This window comes from Lipophrys pholis (assembly GCF_963383615.2).
Source record: "Lipophrys pholis genome assembly, chromosome: 8".
Taxonomy (NCBI): Eukaryota; Metazoa; Chordata; class Actinopteri; order Blenniiformes; family Blenniidae; genus Lipophrys; species Lipophrys pholis.
This window is the reverse complement of record NC_137630.1, coordinates 18,737,987-18,761,864: the sequence shown is the minus strand read 5'-3', so window position 1 is coordinate 18,761,864 and position 23,878 is coordinate 18,737,987. Positions and strand designations below refer to the sequence as shown.

Sequence of the window (23,878 nt, the reverse complement as noted above, 5' to 3'; positions counted from 1 at the left end):
ATGGCTCCTTTCATTACTGCTGAAAAATGGTATAAGCTGAATGAGCCATGCACCCCTAGGTAGAGAAAAGGCATAAAAAGAAAAGAAAAAAAAGAGAATAACAACACACAAAATGACAATGTCGTTTGCTGGCAGTATCTTAAGAGCGGAGTCCTTACGCGGTTTCTTGGTGGTGACATTGACTGTGCTGCTCTGTGGACCCTCTCCAGCACTGTTATAGGCCCGCAGGGACATGTAATAGGTACTGCTGCCCTCCAAGTCCCTGATGAACACTGAAGTTTTATTCCCCACTGTCCGGATCACAGTAGCTGCCTCCTGTTTCTCCTTCTCGCCCCAGTACCGCAACTATAAACACAAAACACACACACAGGCAACAATTTCAGTCTAGTTCATTGCTCAGAACTTAAACCGCTCTCAGCTTTTAAAATGTAGTATATTAGCTCATAAATAAATAATCATGTAATACACGAATACAAAAAAGGTCGTAACGTTGTTATGCAGTTCAAAAAAAAAAAAAGACAGAACAAAACCAAATACAATGCCACTAGCTGTTGGCGTTGTCCACTATGTTAGAACAGGTCCTATTGTGTGGGCATGTGTTGGCTTGACCTCATAGCCTAGAATGCGTCTGCGGTTGTTGCTCCAGGCCAGCGGCTTCCAGGTGACCTCTACCTCGGATGCAGAGATACTCCTCGCCCTGAGCCTCCCCGGAGCTCTGCTGGGCTCTGAAAGGTACACACACTAGTCAGGAGAGGGAAGAAGACATGGATTCACTCCACCCACGTTCACTGTACGACTTACTGAGTGTGCTGCAGCTCCATCCTGTCTATCTGCACTACTGCGTGAGGAGGAGTGAGCGCAGCCAAGAGTTTCCACCCCCCAAAAAAAATCACCGGAAAGTGTGAAATTCTAAATTTACTTTGAGATTTTACGCACAGAAAAACAACCCAGCAGTGGCTACTGTTGAAAATGTAGTTGACAAACACAAGTTGCATGTTTGTTTATGAGACATTGTTGGAAATAATCACCAAAACATGCACATTTTCAAGGGTGACTTCTTATATCATCAACTTTGTTCTGCATTTTCCTGTCAAGAGTTTGCCACAGCGGATCAACTTCTTAAAAGACCCCCTGTCACCTCCTCCTTCCTATATTCTGTATATGCAGAAACAGACTCATATAAGACTCTTTTTTTAAGAACGGTCATAAAGAAACCTTATTCCTATATTCAGCAACCTGCTAAACTGAAACCGACTAAAGTTGGCTGCGCAGTACCATTCGAATTTAGTGAATATGAGGCTTTTGTTTCCCCAGTGGAGGGATTAAAATCATTTTCCTCCTCATTCTGATTAAAACTACTTCAACCAGCACACTTGACAAAACACAGAAAAGAATCTGTTTTCCAATCTAAGTAAATCCACGTCGTTATCTTTCACACCATTGAGAGTAAAACTCTGCACTCACATGAAGATCAAATTTGACTCAAGCCAAGAAGTAAATTTTAGTTGAATGCCAGACTTAGTGTATTTTAACAACAAGGGATAACAATGCCAAAGGCTGATCTAGAGAGTTTCACTTTACTTTAAAAATAAATCCCTCCTGCAGTCATTTATCGCTTCATTTTATGTGCATTAAATCATTACACTTAAAACCCGAATATCCACAAAACATTGTGTTTTAACAAAATGTGTATTACTTTCAGTCCCTTCTTTTCACTCTGTCTGACTTTCTGGCATTTTCATCTGAATCCCTCAATCCAAATCATCCCCATTTGATTTGCTTCAATCACAAATTACACATCTTATATAACAGTATATTAGTTTGAAATTCAGTTCTTGTTCTAGTACTGCAAACGTATCATAACTCAAATTGGATATCACTCAAATAAAATATACAGAATAATAAAGTTTGTCAGAAAGTGCTTGTTTTTTTTTAAAGTCGAACCACAAAGCAATGCTGCAGAATATATAAAGTGTTGGAGTGACCCATACAGAAATCAATAAAAGTGAAAATCAGGAAACATGCAATCCATTGCAATGGGTTATTAAAGATGGCCATTTGACTTGTTGGAATAAATTAAAAAGATGCAATAAAAGAATAATTTGCTGAAGCATGGGAGCAGTGTGTATTTACAGACAAAGTGACATGGGAACATCACACACACCTTCCTCTGCTGAATAGATGGTTGTCACCGGGCTGAAAGGGCCTTCTCCCTTGTTGTTGTATACCCGGATTTTGACTTGATACGGGGAGAAGGGAGGGATGCTCTCATTCTTGAAGACGTATCTAGAAGCATCTGGAGACGTGACAGCTGCCTGCATCCAGCCCTGAGCCCCGAGTGGGCGGAAAGCCACCACGTATCCGAAGCCCGGGCCGCTCTGCAGCTCGTCGGGAACAGGCTGAGGAGGTACGAGATGACTCAGAGGAATGACTCAAGACAGCCGAGCAGGACTGATCTTAAAGATATTAATACCTAAAAGAAATGCAGCTCTGCACAGATTAGGGCACTGAGAGGAACAGTGCTGAGGGCATTACTGTACTTGCAAGCCTTGCACAAACTTATCATTCTGTATGGTTAAGGGGTTTTATACCAAGGAGAAATAGAACTGGGCTTTTTACACAGATTGCAATAGTTAACTTTCATTCATTTCAATCTTTAAATACTAGATTCATGCGTGTAATATAGCAAAGATGTCAACGGAACTGTTTTAAATGTGAGATTCTATCAATTTAAATGTTGTTATAGTTGATTCTAGCAAATAATAGAAATACTAATAATCTCGCGTTCAGTTGAACTGTTAAAACAAGGAAAATATGCACTTCATGCAATATTCACTGCATGTGAATGCAGTCTTACCTCCCATGTAATGACCAGCTCTGAGCGTCCCCCACCTCCACCATTCACCCGTGCTGGAGTCACTCTGGGAACTAAAAGATTCAACAAAAATCAGGATCAGTTGTTCTCAAACTTTGACAAAATAATTTTCTAATGAAAAAAGCATTAAAAAAAGATGGTTTTGGTTAAAGAGGTGAATTGCAAAATTCTATGATTTCTGGTTAGTGTTCCTCAGAACTGTAATTAAGATATGGGAATAAGGTTTTGCAATAATTTTATTAAGTATTTTGACAAGTTATTGTTACATACTCGATTGTTGTGCCATTTTCTTGTGCAACTCAAGACATGACAGCCAATAAATGAAATTCTAACTGTAAAATGTGTCAAACTTGCATGCACCTTTTGGACTGAATTATAACAACTGTAATAATGAGCTATTTAAAGAAGTATACTAAACTGCCAAAACTGCAGCTCCTGTGGGTATTTCACCAGTAAAATTGGTCTGAAGATGAACAGTGGTGATCCTGCAGTGCCCAGATTAAAAGACGTCTGAATACACAGTGCATTAGTTTATAAACATTTGGATTTGCAATATTAGCTAGAATTGTGGAGTTTCTTGTTTGCAGCAAAACAGTTTGTGGAAAACATGTCTCAAAATATTTCATCTAAAAGTATTCCACTTTTACAGCTTTGCACTTTTGCAGCACTGTCAGACCAAAACAGACCTGCAAAAGTGATTCGATGCACGTTGGTTAAAAACCAAACATCTGGGTATGCATCGTATGCATTTCTAAGCAGTGCCCTGCAGATGACTTCTTTTTCTCCCCCCACATGTAAGAAAGGGAAACTGCCTAACTGAAAGTGCTTGGCATCAATCATGTCCTTGGTCCATTCATGTGTTGTGTGCCTTTAGGAAGAGGAAATGTCTCATCAATGTGCTCCTGCATTAAAGTATTTTGAAAGCATCTAATTGCTATCCTGAAGTAGCTTCTCCCTTCGTTTAATGTGTATAATTTGAAACCATTTGTGTCAGTGTTGGCAGCAGAAGAAATGCTCGGCGCCTCGGATACATACGCATTTCTTTGGTGCGGGACTTGTTGGAGGGTTTGCTGGGCTCTCCGGTTCCTATGCCGTTGGTTGCCAAGACTCTGAACTCGTATTCGACCCAGGGACTCAAGTCAGTGACAGTGGCTGACAGCTGCTTCCCTCCTAGCAGCTCGGGAACTGGGAGACATCACAGAAATAACCTTTCATTAAAGCCCCGCAAGATCTGCCGCTGAAACTTAGCCAAGCCGGTGATGTGTTATTTACTGTCATTTTGTGTGTGGCGCTCGGCGAGGGTAGCAGTCACACCCCCTCACCCCCTTTCAACCGCTCAGTAAACTTCACACTCGCACGCCCTACAAACAGACTGGGAGATGAGGCCGGCGTACCCGTGGTGACGGCCTGCCACCCGAGAGAAAAAGGCGTCCTGGCCTGGATGGTGTAGCTGAGGATGGGGCTGTGGTTATCCATCCCGGGTCCCCACGACAGAGAGGCAGTGGTCTCTGTCACTGCAGTCACCCGGCAGTCCACGGGGGGGCCCGGAGGACCTGGGAGCACAATTAGTCACAGTTCACTCACACAGAATGATAAATACTGCTGAGATTAATGAGGCCAAGAGGAAGCAGAATGAAGACACAGAGTGGGTGGGCCACGCTCAGAGCTCAGTATGAAGATAACGCGCGCTAACACTCTCGGTGGAACTCAAAACTTTCTAAACTCGCCTTTTTGGTGCTTTGGTGGCAATGCGCTGAAACTATCGGGGCAGTGGTGGCCGAGATGTTAGACTAGTTGACTTGAGAAAGCCCCTTGACCGAGTCGAGACTGTGGCACATCATTCTTAGTATCTGTAGTTAACTATTAATAGGACTGATTAAATACAGAGAAGTATTTTTCCTCAGGAGGGATCAATTAAGTATTCTTTCTTTCTTTTATATAAATGGATAAAACTGAAGTTTGATTCGTTCACAGAATTGCTGTCTTGGTTTTGTCAAGTCATTGGGTTTACAGAGTGAAAGGATAGTTGAACAGGTAAAGAATATTCAAAGAAAATATTAATATATTGCATTTATTCAACATGTGATTTATTTGGATGTAGCATTCATTTTCCATCGAAATAAGAAACTATCAACAATGATTTTAGGAAAACTAAAAGACTTGCTGTTGTTTATTAAATTTCACACCTTTATTATATTCATGAAACAAACTCTACAACATTAAAGCATTTAGTATGCAATGCAGATTTGCTAGAAACTATCTCGTCTTATGAGATCATAATACAGCTAAAAATACGTTCATTGGATGATTCCCAATGTTGGAGAAGTGACCTAATGTTTTGCATCTAAATCAGATTAGTTTCCATCCTGCTGAACATCATTGGCCTGAAAGCACATTGCAGCTGTATCACACATTTGTGACTGAGGCTTTTAAATAATTCCATGAACCATTCCATGGTGCTGAACCTTCAAAGATTAGACCTATTTTATAGTAAAAACAAAACACAATCTTAGATCAAAGGTTGTGTCCTTGGTTTCAGTTCAAAAAAGATGAATTGTCGGTAAAAATCACTTGCATCAACGACATATGTAATCCATGATGAAGGGTCACACGTAGATGCTGTTGCACTTAAAAGGAGTCTGAAGCTCAGGAAGAGTTCAAAGCTTTATGTGGGAGGGTACAAGTACAAACATACACGTGTGAAAGCTGCTTCCGAAGCATTAAAGGAACTACAGGGCTGTGGAAAAGTCCAAAACCTTCATGAGTCAGACTAGAAAAACAAATGCCATAAAGGCTCAGTGTATTACACAACGGTATGTGTGTCATAACACAGTAGGTGACGGCTTCTCGCTGATGCTTTCTGTCTCGTTTGAGGCATAATTGGCTTTTTGCTATTTCCTCTGATCCTTGTGAACATTTGGTATACAGGCTGAAGTCAGTATGACCATCTTAGATAGAAAGAGAGGCAACGTGTCGCCTCACATGATGCATTTTGTCTTCAGTGCTTTTTATAAAAGGCTGATTTCTGACAGGCACTTGCAGGTTGTTTATAGCTGTTTGGACCTTGGCTCCTGCATCGGTTCAATGACCCGCTATTAGTATTTGCACTAGAGCAGCTTCAATGATGGAGCTGGTGCGGCCAACACATCAGGAGTTTCAGGAGACAAGAGAGAGTAACAATGATCAGCCAGCAGAACCGAAACCGCACAACAACAACCACGGCGCTGCACATAGTCACCGTGACAAGTCAAAAACCAATGTGTCACAGTGAGGATCGTGACAAGCGAGGCACAGCCGTGACTACAGCTACAGTCGGAGCAATAGTTATGTCATCTCAAGGCTGAAGTCATAACTACAGTTATATAGTCCCAGCCGTGGTGAGTGAGAGAGTATGTGTCCCGGCTTGAGTTTTCCGTTCATACAGTGAAGACTTAAACTGCACTTTTACAGCCGATGTAAGAAATGCAGCAGCTCTCACTATGCTCACAAACAGCAGTGATCCTCTGTGATACATGAAACTGAACCGTAACGCAGGTCAGTGTTCATATTTCGGTAAACATTATTGAAAGTTGTCTTGAAAGAATTCACGTCGTGTTCTCCAAAGTTTTCGTATTCAATAGCAGTGATATGTAGGTAAATTTTTGAGCGGGGCGTGTTCGTTGCAGGGCCATAGAAAATGGGTTTTACCTACAGTACGTATATAGCGCTTTTCCACAGCATCAGCAGGTAATCATGACTTAATCTGTAACTTAGCTTGTCATATTTTAAGCAAGGTTGCACCCAGCCAAACATCCAAATGGTCACTTTATCCTGAAACATTTACTTTGGCAAACAAAGTCGGTTTATGTTGCGCACTGTCCAGAAATAAAACTATACATAGAAGTAAACTAGAGAATCGTTCAGTGTGTTATGAACTTTTAGTCGTCTGGTTGTCTCGCAGGACGTCCTACATATGAAGTAACCAGGATATACGATATTTCCATCCAGTATAGGACGGACAGGATCCAGCTCTTGTGGGCCCTGGCCTTGACAGAACAGGGATAAATGATGGATAATAGAATGTATGTATGCATGTATGAATAGATAAATGGGAGGGCGAGTGCAAGGTCTGTGCAGATGGATATGGCTGCTATGTACAAAAGACATTAGAAATTGTCCACCCTGTTCCATTTTATGGTTTGAATAATTTGTTATGCTCAGTTTGATTCACAATTAAAAAACAAAATCATTTTTGTGAAAATATCAAAGACAAAACATTGTCCTCATCAGGAAAAAGCGAATAAACCAATGTCCTATTGCGGAAAGTAACATCAAAACTTAATTTAATGTTGTATAATTTTTTTATCAATTTTCATCACAACAAACTGACCTAAAATAGTATTAGATTAGGTTAAAGAAACATTTAAGGACGACGGTTTCCAACAGGTTTTCATAGCACGTTTGCTTCAGCTAGAGATCTAAAAAAACATTGCACTTCAATTCAGAATAACATTTTAAAATGCGCAATTTCAAACAATGGATTAATGCTCATTGACTTATTTGTAAGATGGAGAGGCTTACCTCGGACCACCACATCTGTGGCAATAGACACACTGTCAACCTTGGTCTGAACAGCGCAGGTGTATTTCCCAGCGTGCTGCAGTTGAATATTTCTGATCATAATGTCACCTGCTGATCGCTGCAGGAAAGAAACACATGCAAAAGAGGTTAAAAAAAAAAAAAGAAGAAGAAGAAAGGAACAAAATTGAAAAGTTGTGGAGTGAAGCACCGCGAAAACAAGGGCAATGCCACCGTGATTTCTTCCAGCATTCAGTTTATTATATTAAGGAAGAAAAAGGTACAACACGAGTCCAAGGACGCACCAAATGTCTGAGTGCAGCTTCCCATAATCAGCTGCGAGGACAGATCTTTGAGATGAATTAAAAAGCTCCTTTCAGCTCCATCCTTTTCACTCTCCCCGATTCCATTTACTCCACAGACAACCATTCAATGCCAAATACATTATTAGCTTTGAACTTTAAAGTTAAAGCTAATGTTAAGTTGATGTCTTATCTATCAAAGTGAGGAACTGTGAAAGGGGATGAGACTGGATAACTACTTTGATGTATAATCTGGGCTTTTTATGAAGATAAAAATTGAGTTGCTCAAAGTCATTCACTCTTTGAAACTCCCTGTCATCTTTAAAATACTACGACTTGGGATGAAACGGGTCCCCCTCTTTGACAAAATTTATATATGCAAGGAAAAAAAACCCAAAAAGAAACAGGTATCATTGTCTTTAAAAATCTAAATAACTCCAACAAATAAACAGTAATTCCTACAAAATCCTCTTTTGTGTGTTCCTCTGAATAATAACACTAAAAGTGAGTCTCTCTGTCTGAAGTTTGTCGGATCTGCATGTGCTGATTCTGTTCGGACTGACTTGCAGTGTCAGATAATTAAAAATAAATGTACAGACATAATCTCTTTTTTTGTTTGATAGTTCGGGTGAAAACGCTGACAGGAGTTTCTTTCATCTTCAGTAATATAAACATACTGTATATCTGACATTAAATATTCAGTGTCTTATTACCGGCGGTACAGTTCAGCTGGATGTCACTTTTTATTTTGTACCTCGACGCCAAGTGTGTTTGCCTTTAATTCGTGATAAACAGTTGATGTGAGTGGTATCACACCTTTACGACACTTAATATCGCGTCACTGACAGACACAATTAGCATTCGCATGACATTGTGATTATCTGTCTTTGGATGTGTAAGATCTTTGAGAGGAGAAAGAAAATGAGTCAGTTCATGATATAAAAGTTACTGTTCAGTTTTATCATTGATCAGCACCTGAAAAACACAGCTTTTTTTATGGCTTTAATGATCTTGAGCCTTTACAAAAAACATATCCATGGAAATCATTTTAGTTTTGGTAGTTTTTTGTTTATTCAATTCATTCGTTCAACTAATGGTCACATGGGGGCATATTGTTTAGACTGCATGGCTCTCATTGGCTCATTCTGTTATTCATTAATTGAGCTGTATGATAGAGTTAATCACAATATAAAAGTACTATTCTTTAGCGTATTCATGTCTAAATCCACCTCTCACATTAATAGTCACATATCTACAGTAGCAATATTTACACATCACAGTGGCGATGTTGACGCCTCACAGACCTACAGTCCTACAGTGCATCCTATCATTAGTAAAAAGAGAAAAGAGGATACATAAGAACAAACTAAAGGAGGATGTGTTCTCCCGCTGAGTCGATCAGTGCAGTCGGAATACTGTAATCATTTAAAATTGACATGTCATGTTTTGCTCCAACAACATGTGGAGGGCATGTGAGGGTTCAATGTGTTTGTCTGAACTGTGCGGTGGCGCATAATTATAAAAGCTCTTGTTGACCGCGATCCTGCCAAAAAGGCAAAACAATAGATGATCTCGAAGCCAGGACCCCGTAATTGCTTTTCCTAATTAAAAGATGATGATCAGATGTGACACACGGCTGAGCATTGCTTTATGATTTCCTTGCTTGCAGCATTTGTCTATGGAGGAGGTGTTATTAACAAGCAGAACGGGCAAACACTGTGTCCTCATGTTTTATTGAGGAAAGAAAAAAAAACACAAAAAAAAACTGCAACCTGCATGATTTATCGTGAACAAGCGCTCAATATTTTGTACCTTTAAAATTTTTTATCTGGAACAAAGCATGCAGCTTTAGAAAAAAAGGTATGGATATGCTAAAAAAAATTTAAAAATATATTTTTTTGATTGAAATTTAAGAGGATTCTGTTGTGACTTTATCATACAGCATGTACCCGTTATTAAAAAAAAAAGAGAAACTATCGAAATAGATTAAATTCAAAAAGTCACATAACTTTGCTGAAGCCTCTTTTGTGGTTTAAGTTTTCATGTGTGCTCAGATCAAAAGCAGAGAATTTCCTCCTGCAAATGGAAATAAACGTATGAAGGTGCAGAGGCAGGTCCCTTTAGCCTCGGGAAAAGTTACAAGGCCCATACAAGAGCTACTTCTAAAACATTCTATCGCTCGGCAAACATGAGGCGTTTGAAGGTTACTTCAGCAACTGAGATCTGAAATATTTGTTTCTCGGTTTTGAGGATTCAAAGGCTATGGCTGTTTCAAAAGTCTCATGGAAATGGATGTTAGACTGATTTTTATTTTCACTTATTACCATATCTCCATGCATCTTCTATCCACACGTTTCTAAAGCATCTTTTTGCATTTGGTTGAAATCTTTATGAGCCGAAAAGTGTGTTATACATTCCACTGCCAAATCAAGTCCATGTCCAATAGTGATGCTGCAGTTCTTGCATAAGTGTCGCACAAATAATTCTCAGTCATTTCCACAAAAATAATTTGTTGAGTTAATGTAATTTAATCATGTCACACATTTCGATCTATTAATATTAAGTAGATTGAATCCCATTTATCCATATTATCTGAACAACATGTATTAGAATGAACCATTTAACAACAAGAAACTCAATATGCTCATGTTAATCAAACATATTTCTGATATGTAAACTGAAAAACTGCATAGTGGATTTTTTTGAGTGCAGTGGCAGGGGAAGACTGTTTCACTTCAGTAAACATTTCTACCTATTGCAGAATTAAGGGTGATCTTCAATCAACAATTTAACACTTTTTCAAAGGAAGAGAGAATAAGAGAATTTGAAGTGAAAACACTACATTTATAATTTCTTGACAATTGGCAGTTTTAAAAATTAATAAAACAGTTCAACCACAGACAAGCCAAAGAAATAGGAAGTATATGTAGCCTTTACTGGGAGTGTTTACGCAGCCACTAACACAACATCAGTCTGTCAACATGATTATGAATATGATCTGTGGATATAAATAATAATTAGATCTCACACTTTTAAATGTACTTAAGAAATGCAATACATGAAACTCTCTGGTTTTAATGTCTCAGTCAAATATTGGCTTAATTTCATTATATATGTACATCATAAAGTAGTTCTCAAACTTCCTGTTATCAAAGCATCTCGGCTCTAGATCAACTTCCTGCTGGCGTTCATTAAACTTGTCTGCATGTATAAAGACATTGGAGAACTGGGCCCATATCTTGGTGTGTTAATCCAATTTCTCATGATCAGATAACTGCCATTATCTAATACATCATTTGAATGATCTGCGCTCGATGTCTCACATCTCGATCTGAAAAATACAGAAATGCACTTACCCCACCCACTTTCTCAAAGTAAACCCCGTGGCTTCCGAAGCGGATGAGCTGCTCATTGAAGAACCAGGTGAACTTGAGGTCCAGTGTTGGGTCATGTGATACCTGACAGGGCAGCACGATGCTCTCTCCAATGGTGACGTCCAGGTGACCTGCCGGGCTGGTAATCGAAGTCGCCTCTGAAAGCAGAGAGTAACCATTCGGAAACAGTGCGTCCAGTTAACGCAACGCGATTTGCTCTTTTTGGAAACGCTAGAATTTCTATACAATCTCCTGTGTATATATAGTCCCGCTCTTCTTTGAGTTGGCTTGTTCCTATTTCTTTATATCTCCCGAACTTTGATAAAAAAAACAACCCGGCATATTCAAAAACAAATCCTGTCCTTTGTCATATCCTATTTGAGATGTTAAGCAAACAAGACAAATTACTTCTGAGTCTGGCAGTGACCGTATATTGCATCTCTTTCTTTGAGCCTCATAAATCAGAGCGCAGTCTTACATATCACTAAACAACAGAGACGAAGTAAAATAAACAAATACAAAGAAAAACTCGGTGGCCATTATGGCAGGTCAGCTCTGAGTCTATAATTTGGCTCTGTTTGTGCGAGACAAAACGCCATCCTATTTCATCCTCAGTGTGGTGCACATCAACATAATCTTAGGTCGTCTCGGCTGGATGTCTCATTTAACAGCAATGCGGTGCGGAGAATTCAGAGTGGGCTGAGGGGGCCCTGCAACCGGTCCACTGTGAATTATGCATGCATGTCATAAGCATCTAATGGACAGGCAAGCCAATGCAGCATGTCAGGGGGAGTAAAGGTCTATATTCAGCTCTGTCAAAACAAGCCAGCTTGTTTATCTCACCCCCCCCTAAGGAGAGCCGACTGGTCATGGCTGTGCATTGCAGGTGAGTCTTGGGAGAAGTTTGGCACCAGATGCAAAAATGAGAGGAGCAAAAGTTTCTGCTTCCGACTGCAAAGCTGTCACCCTCATTTCCTGTTACGACTGGAAGGAAATTCACAAATTGGTTCCCTCATGCCCTACAGTGTGCTGTGTGAATGGCAGCGCTCATTCTGTAAACCTAAGGACAGCATTTATAAATTCTACCATGCCTGCTTTGTTGGCTCTACGATCAGGGACGGCGTATACTGGATCCTTGTGTTCCCATTAAGATTAGCATAAGAAATGCTGAGATGTGTCATTATGCCTGAACAACATTATGAGACATAGAAAAGTGAAGTGTGTGCCTCAGGTTCAGTTAAGTTAAAACAAGCCGTCTGGGAAGGAGTGGATCTTCTACAATCGAGTCCTGGTTAAGTCTTGGTAATGATTTATTGCTGCCAAACCATGTGAAAAACAATTAACTGCAATTAGGGAGACATTAGGATAAAAAGCTCTCCAACTCGAAAAGAAAACAAAAACAGACATTGACTATGACACCTTTTATTTATCGATATGACAAAATTGTTCCCTTGCTTATTTACACCTCGAGCAGTCAACATCATCATTTATCTGGAGTTATGTTAATGGCCTGATGATGAATAACAGAGTTCAGTCTCTCTCAGCTCTGCTTTTGGTCTGGAGAATATAACTTCACCTGTTGGTGCAAACAAACAGCTAGTAGTCAAATCGAATTCTATCTATTTTGCTTGATAGCTTAACAAGTGATAATGAACTAGTCATTTTACACTGAATACAATCATTACACTATACATGTACACCACATGATTAAAATGTTATTTCAGGGGTCTCCAATTCTTGGCAGAAGCGGCCGATTCTACTTCAACTTATTGTCAAAAATATAATGTACTTTGGTTATTATTTTATTAGGTTTCCCAACGCAATTAAAACTAACCCTCTCTTGTACAATTTCAACAGTGAAAAAACAATGAAAGTTGGCAGCAAAAATATAAGACAGTAGTTTAACCACGAGGAGTCAAAATGTGAAATAAAATCTGAGTGTAAGTGTTAGAAGAGAGCATAAATTTGCTTGGTGGGTTAATGAAAAGCTTCAAATAGTTAAAAAAATTGAGAAAAGTCTGGTCCTTTTGTGTGCAGTTTTGTATTTCAAACTGTATCAATATTTAAATAAATGTGCTTTTGTTTTTTTACCACTCAAACACCAAAGGGACCCTCTAATGAGATGTTAGAGCTAAAAGTGGCCCCCAGCTCTATTGAGCTTCAGACCCCTGCGTGACCCTGACCATTGGGACAGCGGCTGCTGCTTGTATGTCAGTTTACAAGACTTGAATATAATCCATCGATTCTTCCGTCTTATATGTAGCTTTATCCAACCCAGGGCTGGAATTAATGAATGAGGTCGGGTCCATGCTGGACAGTCAGCTGACCATGTGAGTGTGTCGTACACACACACACACACACACACACACACACACACACACACACACACACACACACACACACACACACACACACACACACACACACACACACACACACACACACACACTTACATTCACACCAAGGGTAATTTGGGAGAGAGAACCTGGGGAAAGTAAATTCATGCATTAGGAAAACATGCAAACGTCACATGGAGAGGCCCTTAAACCTAAACTCAAATCAGGGATTTTGAGCCATGGTACGATGCACCTAAAAATATAATAAATGAGAAAAAAAAACACCATTGTGCACAGAAAAGTAATTCTAGATTTGAACCCTATGCTAAATATTTTCAAGAAGTCATATTCATATTTCATCCCGTTTGAGAATTGCCCCAGCTGGAAATCGTGAAACATTGGCACACAAGGATTTTTTTTCTTGACGATCAATTAAAGTGAAACAGTAGTTAATTATAGATGAAAAACTGATGTTATGAACATATCCAATGAATCATCACATTGCTGACTGGAATGATCTGTTTCTTGAGTCTCAAACGCGTGAGATTGAAGCTTTTTCTGCTTTAAAAGTGTAAGATGTTTATACAGATAAAACAACCTCACCTTGCCTTTTGAAAAACTGATTTTTCATTGCTTGCTGCGATTTTAAAGACTAACCAGGTGACAGCTTAATAGATTGGAAATAATGACCACCGTGGTGAGGCTAGAAATTAATTAGCTGTTGCTTCTACCATGAAAAAATATGAATTAAGGGATGATATTATTTTCTAGATGTTAAAATATTGATGCAGGCTATAATAAATGCACACTATTTTACTAATTCTTCATGTAAAAACACAAACTAATGTTCTATAAAATACCCAATTATATACTGTGAAACCGAAGCATTGGTACACATAAAGAGGCTGTGTGGGCAAAAAAAAAAAAAGGTGAAATTGGGCTTCTATGCAAACCAATTTCCAATTCAAAAAACCCGTGAAGGGGAATCACCAAAAGGCATTTTAATAGAGCAGTGCTGTTGACTCTGCTCTTTAGAAGAGGCTACGAAAATTCCTTGCTCTGCAGAAGTGTGTGTGCGATTTAAATGAACTGAAATCTTAAACAAACTGAGCGTGGCTACGTAGTGTAAGGATGAAAAAAAAAAAGAAGAAGTATGAATTAAACATTGCGGAGCATGGTTGCGGAGGGCCTTGTTCCCTCGCTTCTTTAAAGCCACCGTCAGTCAACTAATTGGATTGCAGATGTGTCAGGTAAGATGAGTCTTAATAGCCTGCATCCATCACCGTTTGGCCATAAACGGCGCCGAGTTAATTTCAAAATGCAACACGGGTGGGTCGTATCTCTTCGTGAAGAATACCACATTATTTGTTTGGTGTTACAATATAGCACGGTAAATGATCTGTCGGTTCATTTCAAAGGCTGGGTGACAAAAACCTGCAGGATTAATGTTCAGATTCATTAAAACAAAAAGCTTTAACAACAAAAAAAAAAAAACATCACATCTATTCTTTGAAGGCAGCAAAAAAAAAAAAGTAAACACTATATCAGTGTTTGAATATTAAAGCCTTATTAACTGTAACTGCTATGATGGTGTCCTAATAATAGGATTTTGTTGTGACTATATTATGAAGTGTGTTGTGTACAAGATGCCGTTGCCAAGGTAACAACTAATAAGGATGAAGTGAACAATATAGAAAGCAATATCCCGTTCACAATATGAAACTAAATCAGGCTGTTTGGAGTCGAGAACAATAATATCTTACCTTTAACCAAAAGGCTGCCAGCGCTGCTTGCTACTCCAAACTGGTTTCTGGCTACACAAGTGTAGATTCCCGCATCCATTTTAGTGACATTGGAAATCCGCAAGCTTCCATTATCCAACACCATAACTCTGCAAGAGGTGAAAAAGACTTTAGTTAACACTTTTAAATATATTTCAGATGGCTCACAATAGAAATTTCTCAATAATTCTTTGCTGCTGCTTCGATTTATGAAGTTGGAGAAGTTTCTCCAGGATATAGTCTCAGAGAAATGTAATCATCTCCATGTGCTTTGGTGTTGACATCTGTGGGAGTGCGGTACAAGGAGATGCTGTGATAAAAACAGTACAAGATCATTTTTATCAAAAATGAGTTTTTCTTAGAGGTTTACAGTATGAGGATTTGGAGAGGGATCGACACATATAGGATGGGTATTTTAAAAAGCCATGCTTGACTTCCTATGCTAATAGTCACCTTATGGTGATTATTCGCTCTCATTTTAGGTTTGCTCAGAGTGATGCACAGTGATTAAAAAACACTTCTAAGAAAATACTAAAAGGATCCAATAACCATTCAACTGAGCATGAATTCAGAGAAGCAATTAATATCTGCCTAATTAAAGCACAATGTAGCACAAAAGAAGGTTTTATGACAAACTGTGGCAGCAAATCCAATATACTTAAGATTCTTCTGTCACCTGAAGGCAACATCAGTCTAACTGGACAGATTCGATCAGACAGAGACTGAGTATCACTTCTTCTGCGCCATTCACCAAACTGTCTCAGATATAGAAGACAGAATATGAAAAATTAGCGGCAGAGTTGGCAACAAAGCTTGGCTTTTGTGATTGAATCCATTCGTGTTGTATAGTGTTTAGATTTTGTCTTGAAATTAATTCTCAAAAACATTCATCATAATGGTAACTTCATTGATAAAAGTACTTTTTTTTTTTAAAACAAAAGTCACCCAGTTTTTAAATAATTCAAAAGAAGTTGAATTTCCAAAATAGATCAATTGCAATTAACAACAACAATATACAATGAAAATCAATAGATATAGACAGTTTCAAAGTGGGATTTGTTTTAAAAAGGTGAGCGAGGAAATGGACGGTGTTAATAAAGAGGACCGGAGCCAACGTTTCACAAAATTTATATTCAGTTTTCCCTCAATTCACGCGGATGCTCCTTGTGTGACTCACACGACGCGCGCTATCATTAATGGGTTTTTTATAACAAACCCAGCAAACACAACTATTTTCTCTGCTATTTTAAGTAGCGACAGAGAAACTCGCAGGTGAAAACTTTCCAAATGAACCCTTAGAAAAGTAGTTGCTCGCTGCAGGAGCCCTGAAAACATTCAAAGCAGAGTCCTTAAATCACGTCAGAGTCAATAAGGCCTTGAATAGTGTGTACAAATAAATAAATAAAAAAACATGAGTACAAATAACTCGCAAGAAAATATGCATAATGACATTCATCTCGCCGCACTTTTGGTGTATTTTGATCACAGTCAAGGTTAGAGAATAAAAGAAGAAAACATTTGAGTGGGGACTTTGTTTGGCGAGACGCACAGAAGCCTGAGACAACCCAACATGTTACAAAAGAGAAAGAAATGACAGGGTCGCAGGTTAGTGCGGTACTCGGTAATAAAATAAATGGTTTGATTAATTCTCTCTCGCTAGATGCCCCCACTCCCCCCTCCCCCCAAAAAATTTAAATAAAATAAATTTAAGCTTCAGTGAAAGAGGCATTCCAGCTCCTTCTGAAAAACACATTTTGCGTCTTATCATTTGATCTGTGTAATTACTGGAGGCAACACGCCTTAAAAGACCCGACTGTGTGACTTAAGATTTCGCTTTAATTTACTGCACTTGCTGAATATTACCTGACACCGTATGTTGCCAACAACTTTGGGCTTGTCTAGACATTGTGTGTTGTCCGTTTCTTTCTTTGTAACCTAAAAAATAATAAGTTTTAAATTAAAGGCTTAAAATGTTCTTCTTCTTTAATACTGTTTGATCCAAATGAGGGTTGCTATGGGCGAAGACAGGTTTAACTCCTCGCTGGTACATCGCAAAGTAAACACACAGACAACAGGCGTGCAACCACAAACATTCACATTTTCATCTGCGGGCACCAAATAGCCTAAAACGCAGAACATGCAGCGCCTGTAAGAACAGTTATGATTGATTTAGCCATAATAGGTGCTAAATTTGTCCTGTCCGCTAACTTTTTCCTTCTTTTTATTGATTTATTTGATCTTCATATCATCAGGTAAAAACACAATACTGGTGCAATTTGTTTTACCTTTAATAAAAAAAAAAAAAGAAAAAAAAATCTGGCTCAGCTGTTTAGTGTTTAATCATGATTTAGCCGCAATTACAATACAACCTTCTCATTGAAAATTTCCAAAAGAAAAAGCTCAAAAATCCCCCGCAATGAGAAAGTGCAGGTGACAGCACGAAAACGATGTGGAAAGCATTGCTTCTAAATAATTTCATCTGATTATGTGTATAAGAATTTTTTGAATAATCCTCACAGACGAGTACAGAAAACAAAGAAACGAGAGGTCAAGCATCCCAAATGATGATCAGGGTCTGTTGTCCTTCCTCTGGAGACTCCAAATAATCAGAGAGGCAGGTTAGTTGTTGCAGAGCCCATCTTTCACTTGTCATCCTGCAGCTGGGAGCCGGCCTGGCTGCGATGTCCTTAAGCAACTCAAGTCTCCACCAGCTCGCTTCTCCCCAGGGGAGGCAGACATGAAGGAAAATTCCCGACAGCAATCAATAAAATATCACAGTGCTAAAAACAAATCCCCCCGTGGTAACAAGACAGCTATTGCTTGCTGAACTAATAATTAATTTGGCCTGGCGTTATCAAAGATATTGCCAACATGCAAAAACCATTAAGCCTCATGAGCACAGAATTAATATTTCATGATGTGAAACAGTTACAACCCTCTGATTCTTGATGCTCAGGGTTTAGCCGCCAAAGAGAGGATATTCGTGATCATTACAACGTGTCAGGATTTCTGTACTGAGGAGTAATTTGTCAGAGAAAGTAACAACACTGAATAAACATTCAGTGCCTGTAGGAGAAAAGTGTTATTGACATCTCTAATGGATGCAAAGCAGAAGATGCTACAGCTTCATCTTTTTTTTTTTTCCTTTCTTTTTCTTTTTTTTTTTTGACAAAGACAAGCTCTAGTGGAGAAATCTCTTTGCAGTTCATTTCTTCAGTCAGAAAAGGTCACGCCAATCCAATCAAATTATAGCCCAACAATTTGTGATGTTATCTCTCAGCCAAATCCTGACTACATTTGTCTCCTTAGAAGCTAATTACCCCATCAATGCATGCCTTGCCTTGTAAATCCTCTCTCGCAGCCGATATCTAATCCTTTAAACTGCACATAGGATGGTAATGGGCGAAAGCTATAGTGTTTTAGGTGTAACGAGTTCGGAGAGAGAACTTGAACACTACTTTGTGAAACATCCCTCCGAGGCGGCGTGGACTTCCTGAAATGATCAAAAATGACCCGTGTCACTTTAAAGGCTGGAAGAATTAAAACGCATTACTGTGCCCATTCCCCGTGGAAACGGGGGTATATTCTCCTAAGTGAACCGAGGGCTTCCTTTGTAATGGCCTATAACAAAGAGTTATGGATATGAGATGTCACAGGGATAAGACTTGCCATTAAACTGTGCAGTAGCCTATGTCAGGCTTCCTCCTCGGCAAAGCTACAAAAGGACAGCGCAAGATAAAGATGTGAGGGGCATTATCCATCTGAAATGCTTTTCACTTTGTTCCCGTTTCTCTTAAAGGTTGCCCCGCAGCAATTAAGGTATTGGCGAAATTTGTGGTGTACATAAAAGCTTGAACAGTGTGATATAGTAAACAGGCACTTCACTTCAGCCTTACTGGCTGGTGTTAAAGTGAGCTACTGGTTGTAATCTAAAAGCCTGCTCCGTTTCTCTACGGTGCAACAAAAAACAGGAGGGTGTAAATGAAGATCATTATTTCAACCACTTACAAAGGATTGCATAATTAAGTCAGTATATTACCAGGAACTGTAGTATTCCCAGGTACTGAGTATCTCAGTCACTCGTGATGCTCTCTCTGCTTTGCCAACTCTTGCTTGTATTAGTGGCAGGTTTAGAAAATGCTTTATATTATAGGATGGAGCAACACCATCCACTTACCCTGGCACTCCTAAACACGGTGGTTCAACGTAAAGGTAATATTTCTAAAAGCTTTCTCCTATATACAATTGCTGGCAGTGGTCAGCAGCAGAATTAAATTATGGTAAGCACTTTATCGTAACCTCAGAGTTCCCTGAGTAAGTGCACCGTAACCCTCATCCTGTTACACGCGCCTGTGATATGAGCTGATGTAGGTATCGCACATTCATGATTTCATTAACTAATCAGATCCCTGCCTTGTTCTTAGTTGATTCGTTTTCTTATACTCGAGATCCTTGAAAACATTATCCCTGGAAGATTAGAAGGAATTATGGGTACTTTCGTTGAGCCAGTGGGATGGATTAGTGTTGTGCCACTGCTGTAATAACATTGGTAACAGCCCCATTTCAATATGGAGGAGAGTAAATGCTAACGAGCCAGGAACAAGGGAATAGGCTTGCCAGAGATGTTGCAATGATGTCAAAACGTAACATCTTGCATGCAGCTCACACACTTCAGGGCAGGGCCGTAACATTAAATCTCATAAGGGAAATCTCGTCTTTATGGGCGCGATTGATCACGCATGTTGCAGAATGTATGCGATTCCCTTTCGATGCTTAAGAGGATGATGAATCTGCAACCCGGCCCAAACGTTTAGCAGGTCTTTGCAACAATATTGGTGCTGAATTTGGCGCACAGTCAAAAACCAAATGTTTCTCTCTTGTAACAGACGTCTTAGCCGGGCATTGTTATTAACAATGTCAGTACACCTTTAGTTTCCCCAACATGCTGTCTGGCAGGTGGAGGGGAGACATGACTAAACCTGCCGCACCCCCTCTGTGGTGAGGATAGATATCCCAGGGGTTGGATGTGGGAAAGCTGCTGAGCCAGTTCAACAATTAATCCCACATCAAATGAGGAATGCGGACCCCTACTCCATCACTGCAGGTGCCAGCAGGTGTGCTTTGCCTCCCGCTGGCACATTCCTGGCTAAAGTAAAGATGTTGTCACGCAGAAAGTGAGTGATTTTGAGGAGAAAACATTGTGTGTTTGGGAGATTATTATAGCTCACCTGAAAATTAACACTCAGAGAAAAGTACCCAACCCGGCAGGGCAACAATTAGGGCGCAATAACACATCAGGCGGTTTCAATTTCATCCCATTTAATCATGTTGAATGTTTCGGGGCTTGTGAGAGAGCTCTGGAAATCGAACGAATATCACTGAATGGTGACATTTCAGAATAAAAACTGTATTTCCTGTGACTACTTGTGTGCAGTAGACTGTGTATTAGAATAGATCGCTAAACCCTGCTTTGAAAAATGGTCAATCAAAGGAAGGCCATATTATTTAAAGCTGCTGCGCACCGTATCTGCATGTTGCTGCAATGTGAGAACAAACAATATAAATCCTGATCAGTGACTCACTATATACGGAACAACTTCCTCGACCAGCATTATGTCTTCAGGAGGACAATTGGTTTTTCTTGCCTGATTAACGTTAGTTTTTCCTTTTCCATCTCCTCTTCGGTACACAGAGGTATTGCATTGATCTGTAACTTAACCTGATTTCTAATAAAACAAGGTGTCCGGCTGGTACCCCCGGTGTCACCAGCACCACCGCAAAAGAATGTATGTTCAGCAGCCGATCCATTGATCAGTCCTTTTGGGGATTTCATCCACTTCTTCCATGTCTCAGTGGTGGGTCTGGATCATCGTCTGCCTTGTGCTCTAATGACCCTCCAGGCCTTACATGCTGCTAATGAGCTGATGGATCAGTGCATCGATCCAAGTGCCGCAGTCTAGGAACGCCCAATTACCTTAAGTAAACAGTGCAGAAACCAGCTCTGAGCACTGCCAGAGGAGCAAAGCACAACGGAGTTCAGGGAAGAAATGTAGATAGCAGGGGGAAAGTGGTGGAGCGAGGAACGTGTTATGCAATTCAAATTGTATTGTGTCACACTGTGATTCTGCTCTTTGCAGTTTGTCACCATGAATATCAAGTAGGGAAAAATAAAATAACAAGTCGATGAAATACTACTCCGCACGTAGTGCAGACAAAACTAAACAACTGCGGTCCCACACACCATGTATCTACAGCTCTATATAAAGGAACCCTGGTTACCTGTGGCTCTCTCTCAGGGCTTCCTTCCCCTTTCTCCAGGAGATCACGCCCCGCGGAGACATCCTCGGCTTGCATTCGATCAGGACATCGCCACCTTGGCGGGCCAAAGTCTGCGCCTTCAACAAGTTCTGGGAGAAGTCCGGAGCGATGGCTGATGGGGTTGGGTGCAATGAGAAAGATGTGAGTATTTGTGAGGGAGATGGGGGAGGCGGGGGGGAGGTGGACAAAGAACTGAGTGGTTTAATTTACTGATAGAGAAGAGGAGACGGACGAGCAAGGGGAGTAGTGCTGCTGCAGAAGAGAGTGGAGGAGCTTCCTAAAACATGCAGGTCACTCTGTCCATTAGGCAGGTCACCCCACAACCCCCCCCCCCCCCCCCCCGCCCCACAACATCCTTTTCTTTCTACACACATACACACTCGCTTGCGCACATGCAGACAGACTCTAATGCACACAGACAAGGTACATCAAGAAGATATTCTATGAAAAAAAAAAAAAAAGAGCGGTGGTTTTCCAATTCCATGAATCTTCCTTAGAAAGACATTATGCATTGAGAATTAAGCCATAGGGCTTCCAAGCAAAACTGGGGGAATGTAAAACGAGAAGGAGACTTTGTTGCAGCTCCTTTAGGCCTTAATTACTAAGGCGCCGTCGTCTGGAGCTGTTTTGTATGCACACCGACTCAGCAGAAAGCTCTTCAAAGCGAATGCACAGCCTGGCGCCAGTGACACGGCTGAGCACCTGCCAGCGCGCGCCGCTGCATGTGCATACACAACAATACACAAGATATTACGCATGTACTCAGGCACACAATGCAGACCTCACAATTATATCTTGACACTCTATGTAGAAAAGCCAGCATTTTCTTTTCCAGCCACACAGCAGGTATTTATCACACATCAGTCTTTTATTCCTCACATGGAAGGAGCTCGAATGAATTCAAAAGTTCAAGAAGAAGTTATAGTTTCTAAGATATGTCTTCATAATGTTAAAGGAATATAGATAATCAGACCCTGTACTCTACTGGGGGGCAATTTAAGGTGAATTAATGTCAATCACACTTTATTCCTGTGATTAGAACTTGAAGAAGACATGAATCCCATTTAAATGGTGGGACACAGTATAATGAAAGTGAGAAACACCTATTAATAACTTCACAAGTCAACGTGAAAAGATGTAATTTAAAGGAAGGACTGATGGTTGACTGATGGTGAAGAAACTTTCTTTGTTGTGTGAACTTATTAAACATTACAAAGATGTATATAGAACGCATATATATATAAACACACACATATGTGTGTGTGTGTGTGTGTGTGTGTGTGTGTGTGTGTGTGTGTGTGTGTGTGTGTGTGTGTGTGTGTGTGTGTGTGTGTGTGTGTGTGTGTGTGTGTGTGTGTGTGCAACATTCTGCAGGAATGTCACTACACATTAATCACAACCATTCTTAGTTTTAGTTTAATAACAATTGTCAGTTGAAAGCCTAAACATAATATCAAGGGACAAACAAGCAATATTTGGAATACTGTAATTATTTACTAATTACTATTTTGGAGAATTTCTAAATAAATGTGTACGCTGTTCATTGAGTTAATGTTCTTAAAATTATCTGCCCTTGATAACTTTAATTGGAAGTTGTGAACCAAGTATGTTGCCAACCTCCAATAAAAAAGTATTTATTTGCAAACCGATTCGCATTTTGTGTTCGTTTTTTTTTTAATTGTTGCATTCACAAAACAAATAACCAAAATGTAATTCCATATTCTTTATTTACTGCCTGATAAATGTGCTTCAAATGTTGACTCGTGGATTTATTCTATTGCCTGCTACTGAAGCAATTACAGATTGGTAAAAATTGACTAATACTTTGTATTTTAGTAGTTTTTGAAAAAACTGTTATTTTATGATCACAGACCGCATTTCTACCTGAAATTTAGAACAGTTAAAGCCACATAACAGTAGTTTTTGTTGAGCACAATTGTTGGTTCCACTTTTAATCCTAGATCTACCAGCTATGAATTCACAAAAAACGATGGACTTTTTCAGTGAGTTGTTTTCCTTAGAATTTTGTTAGAGTGTTTTCTGTTTCAATAATTCTTTACAACAGAGCTACAAAATCCAAAATGCTTTTGTTTGACTGTCAAGCATTTGCAGTCCCATGACTTCTAATATACAACAGGATGAAACAGATGAGAGTTGATGGCACATCAATTTTTCCCTCCCACACTGACTGATCTGTTTTTAGGCCCGTATACGTACGTACAGTCATTTCAAGCTGCCAAGTGGCTCTGTGAACTGCATCAGCTCTGCCTGCATACAGGAAGTCATTTAATGTTGTGCTGCCAATCAGAGTTATGCGTGCGAGAAGACAAAGCAT

General features: G+C 39.7%; 1 protein-coding gene across 2 annotated transcripts in view; it reads right to left on the bottom strand.

Moving 5' to 3' along the window:
• Positions 1-23,878, bottom strand: part of cntn3a.1 (contactin 3a, tandem duplicate 1) — an 81,543-nt gene that overhangs the window by 4,507 nt on the left and 53,158 nt on the right. For both annotated transcript variants that reach the window (XM_080470252.1, XM_080470253.1), the window contains exons 11-20: positions 21,505-21,655; positions 15,208-15,335; positions 11,091-11,266; positions 7,436-7,553; positions 4,270-4,428; positions 3,911-4,060; positions 2,858-2,928; positions 2,165-2,399; positions 610-725; positions 159-345 (exon numbers count right to left, since the gene is read on the bottom strand). In XM_080470252.1, coding sequence (XP_080326378.1) covers positions 159-345; positions 610-725; positions 2,165-2,399; positions 2,858-2,928; positions 3,911-4,060; positions 4,270-4,428; positions 7,436-7,553; positions 11,091-11,266; positions 15,208-15,335; positions 21,505-21,655 — 1,491 coding nt within the window. The remainder of the gene's footprint in view (positions 1-158; positions 346-609; positions 726-2,164; positions 2,400-2,857; positions 2,929-3,910; positions 4,061-4,269; positions 4,429-7,435; positions 7,554-11,090; positions 11,267-15,207; positions 15,336-21,504; positions 21,656-23,878) is intronic.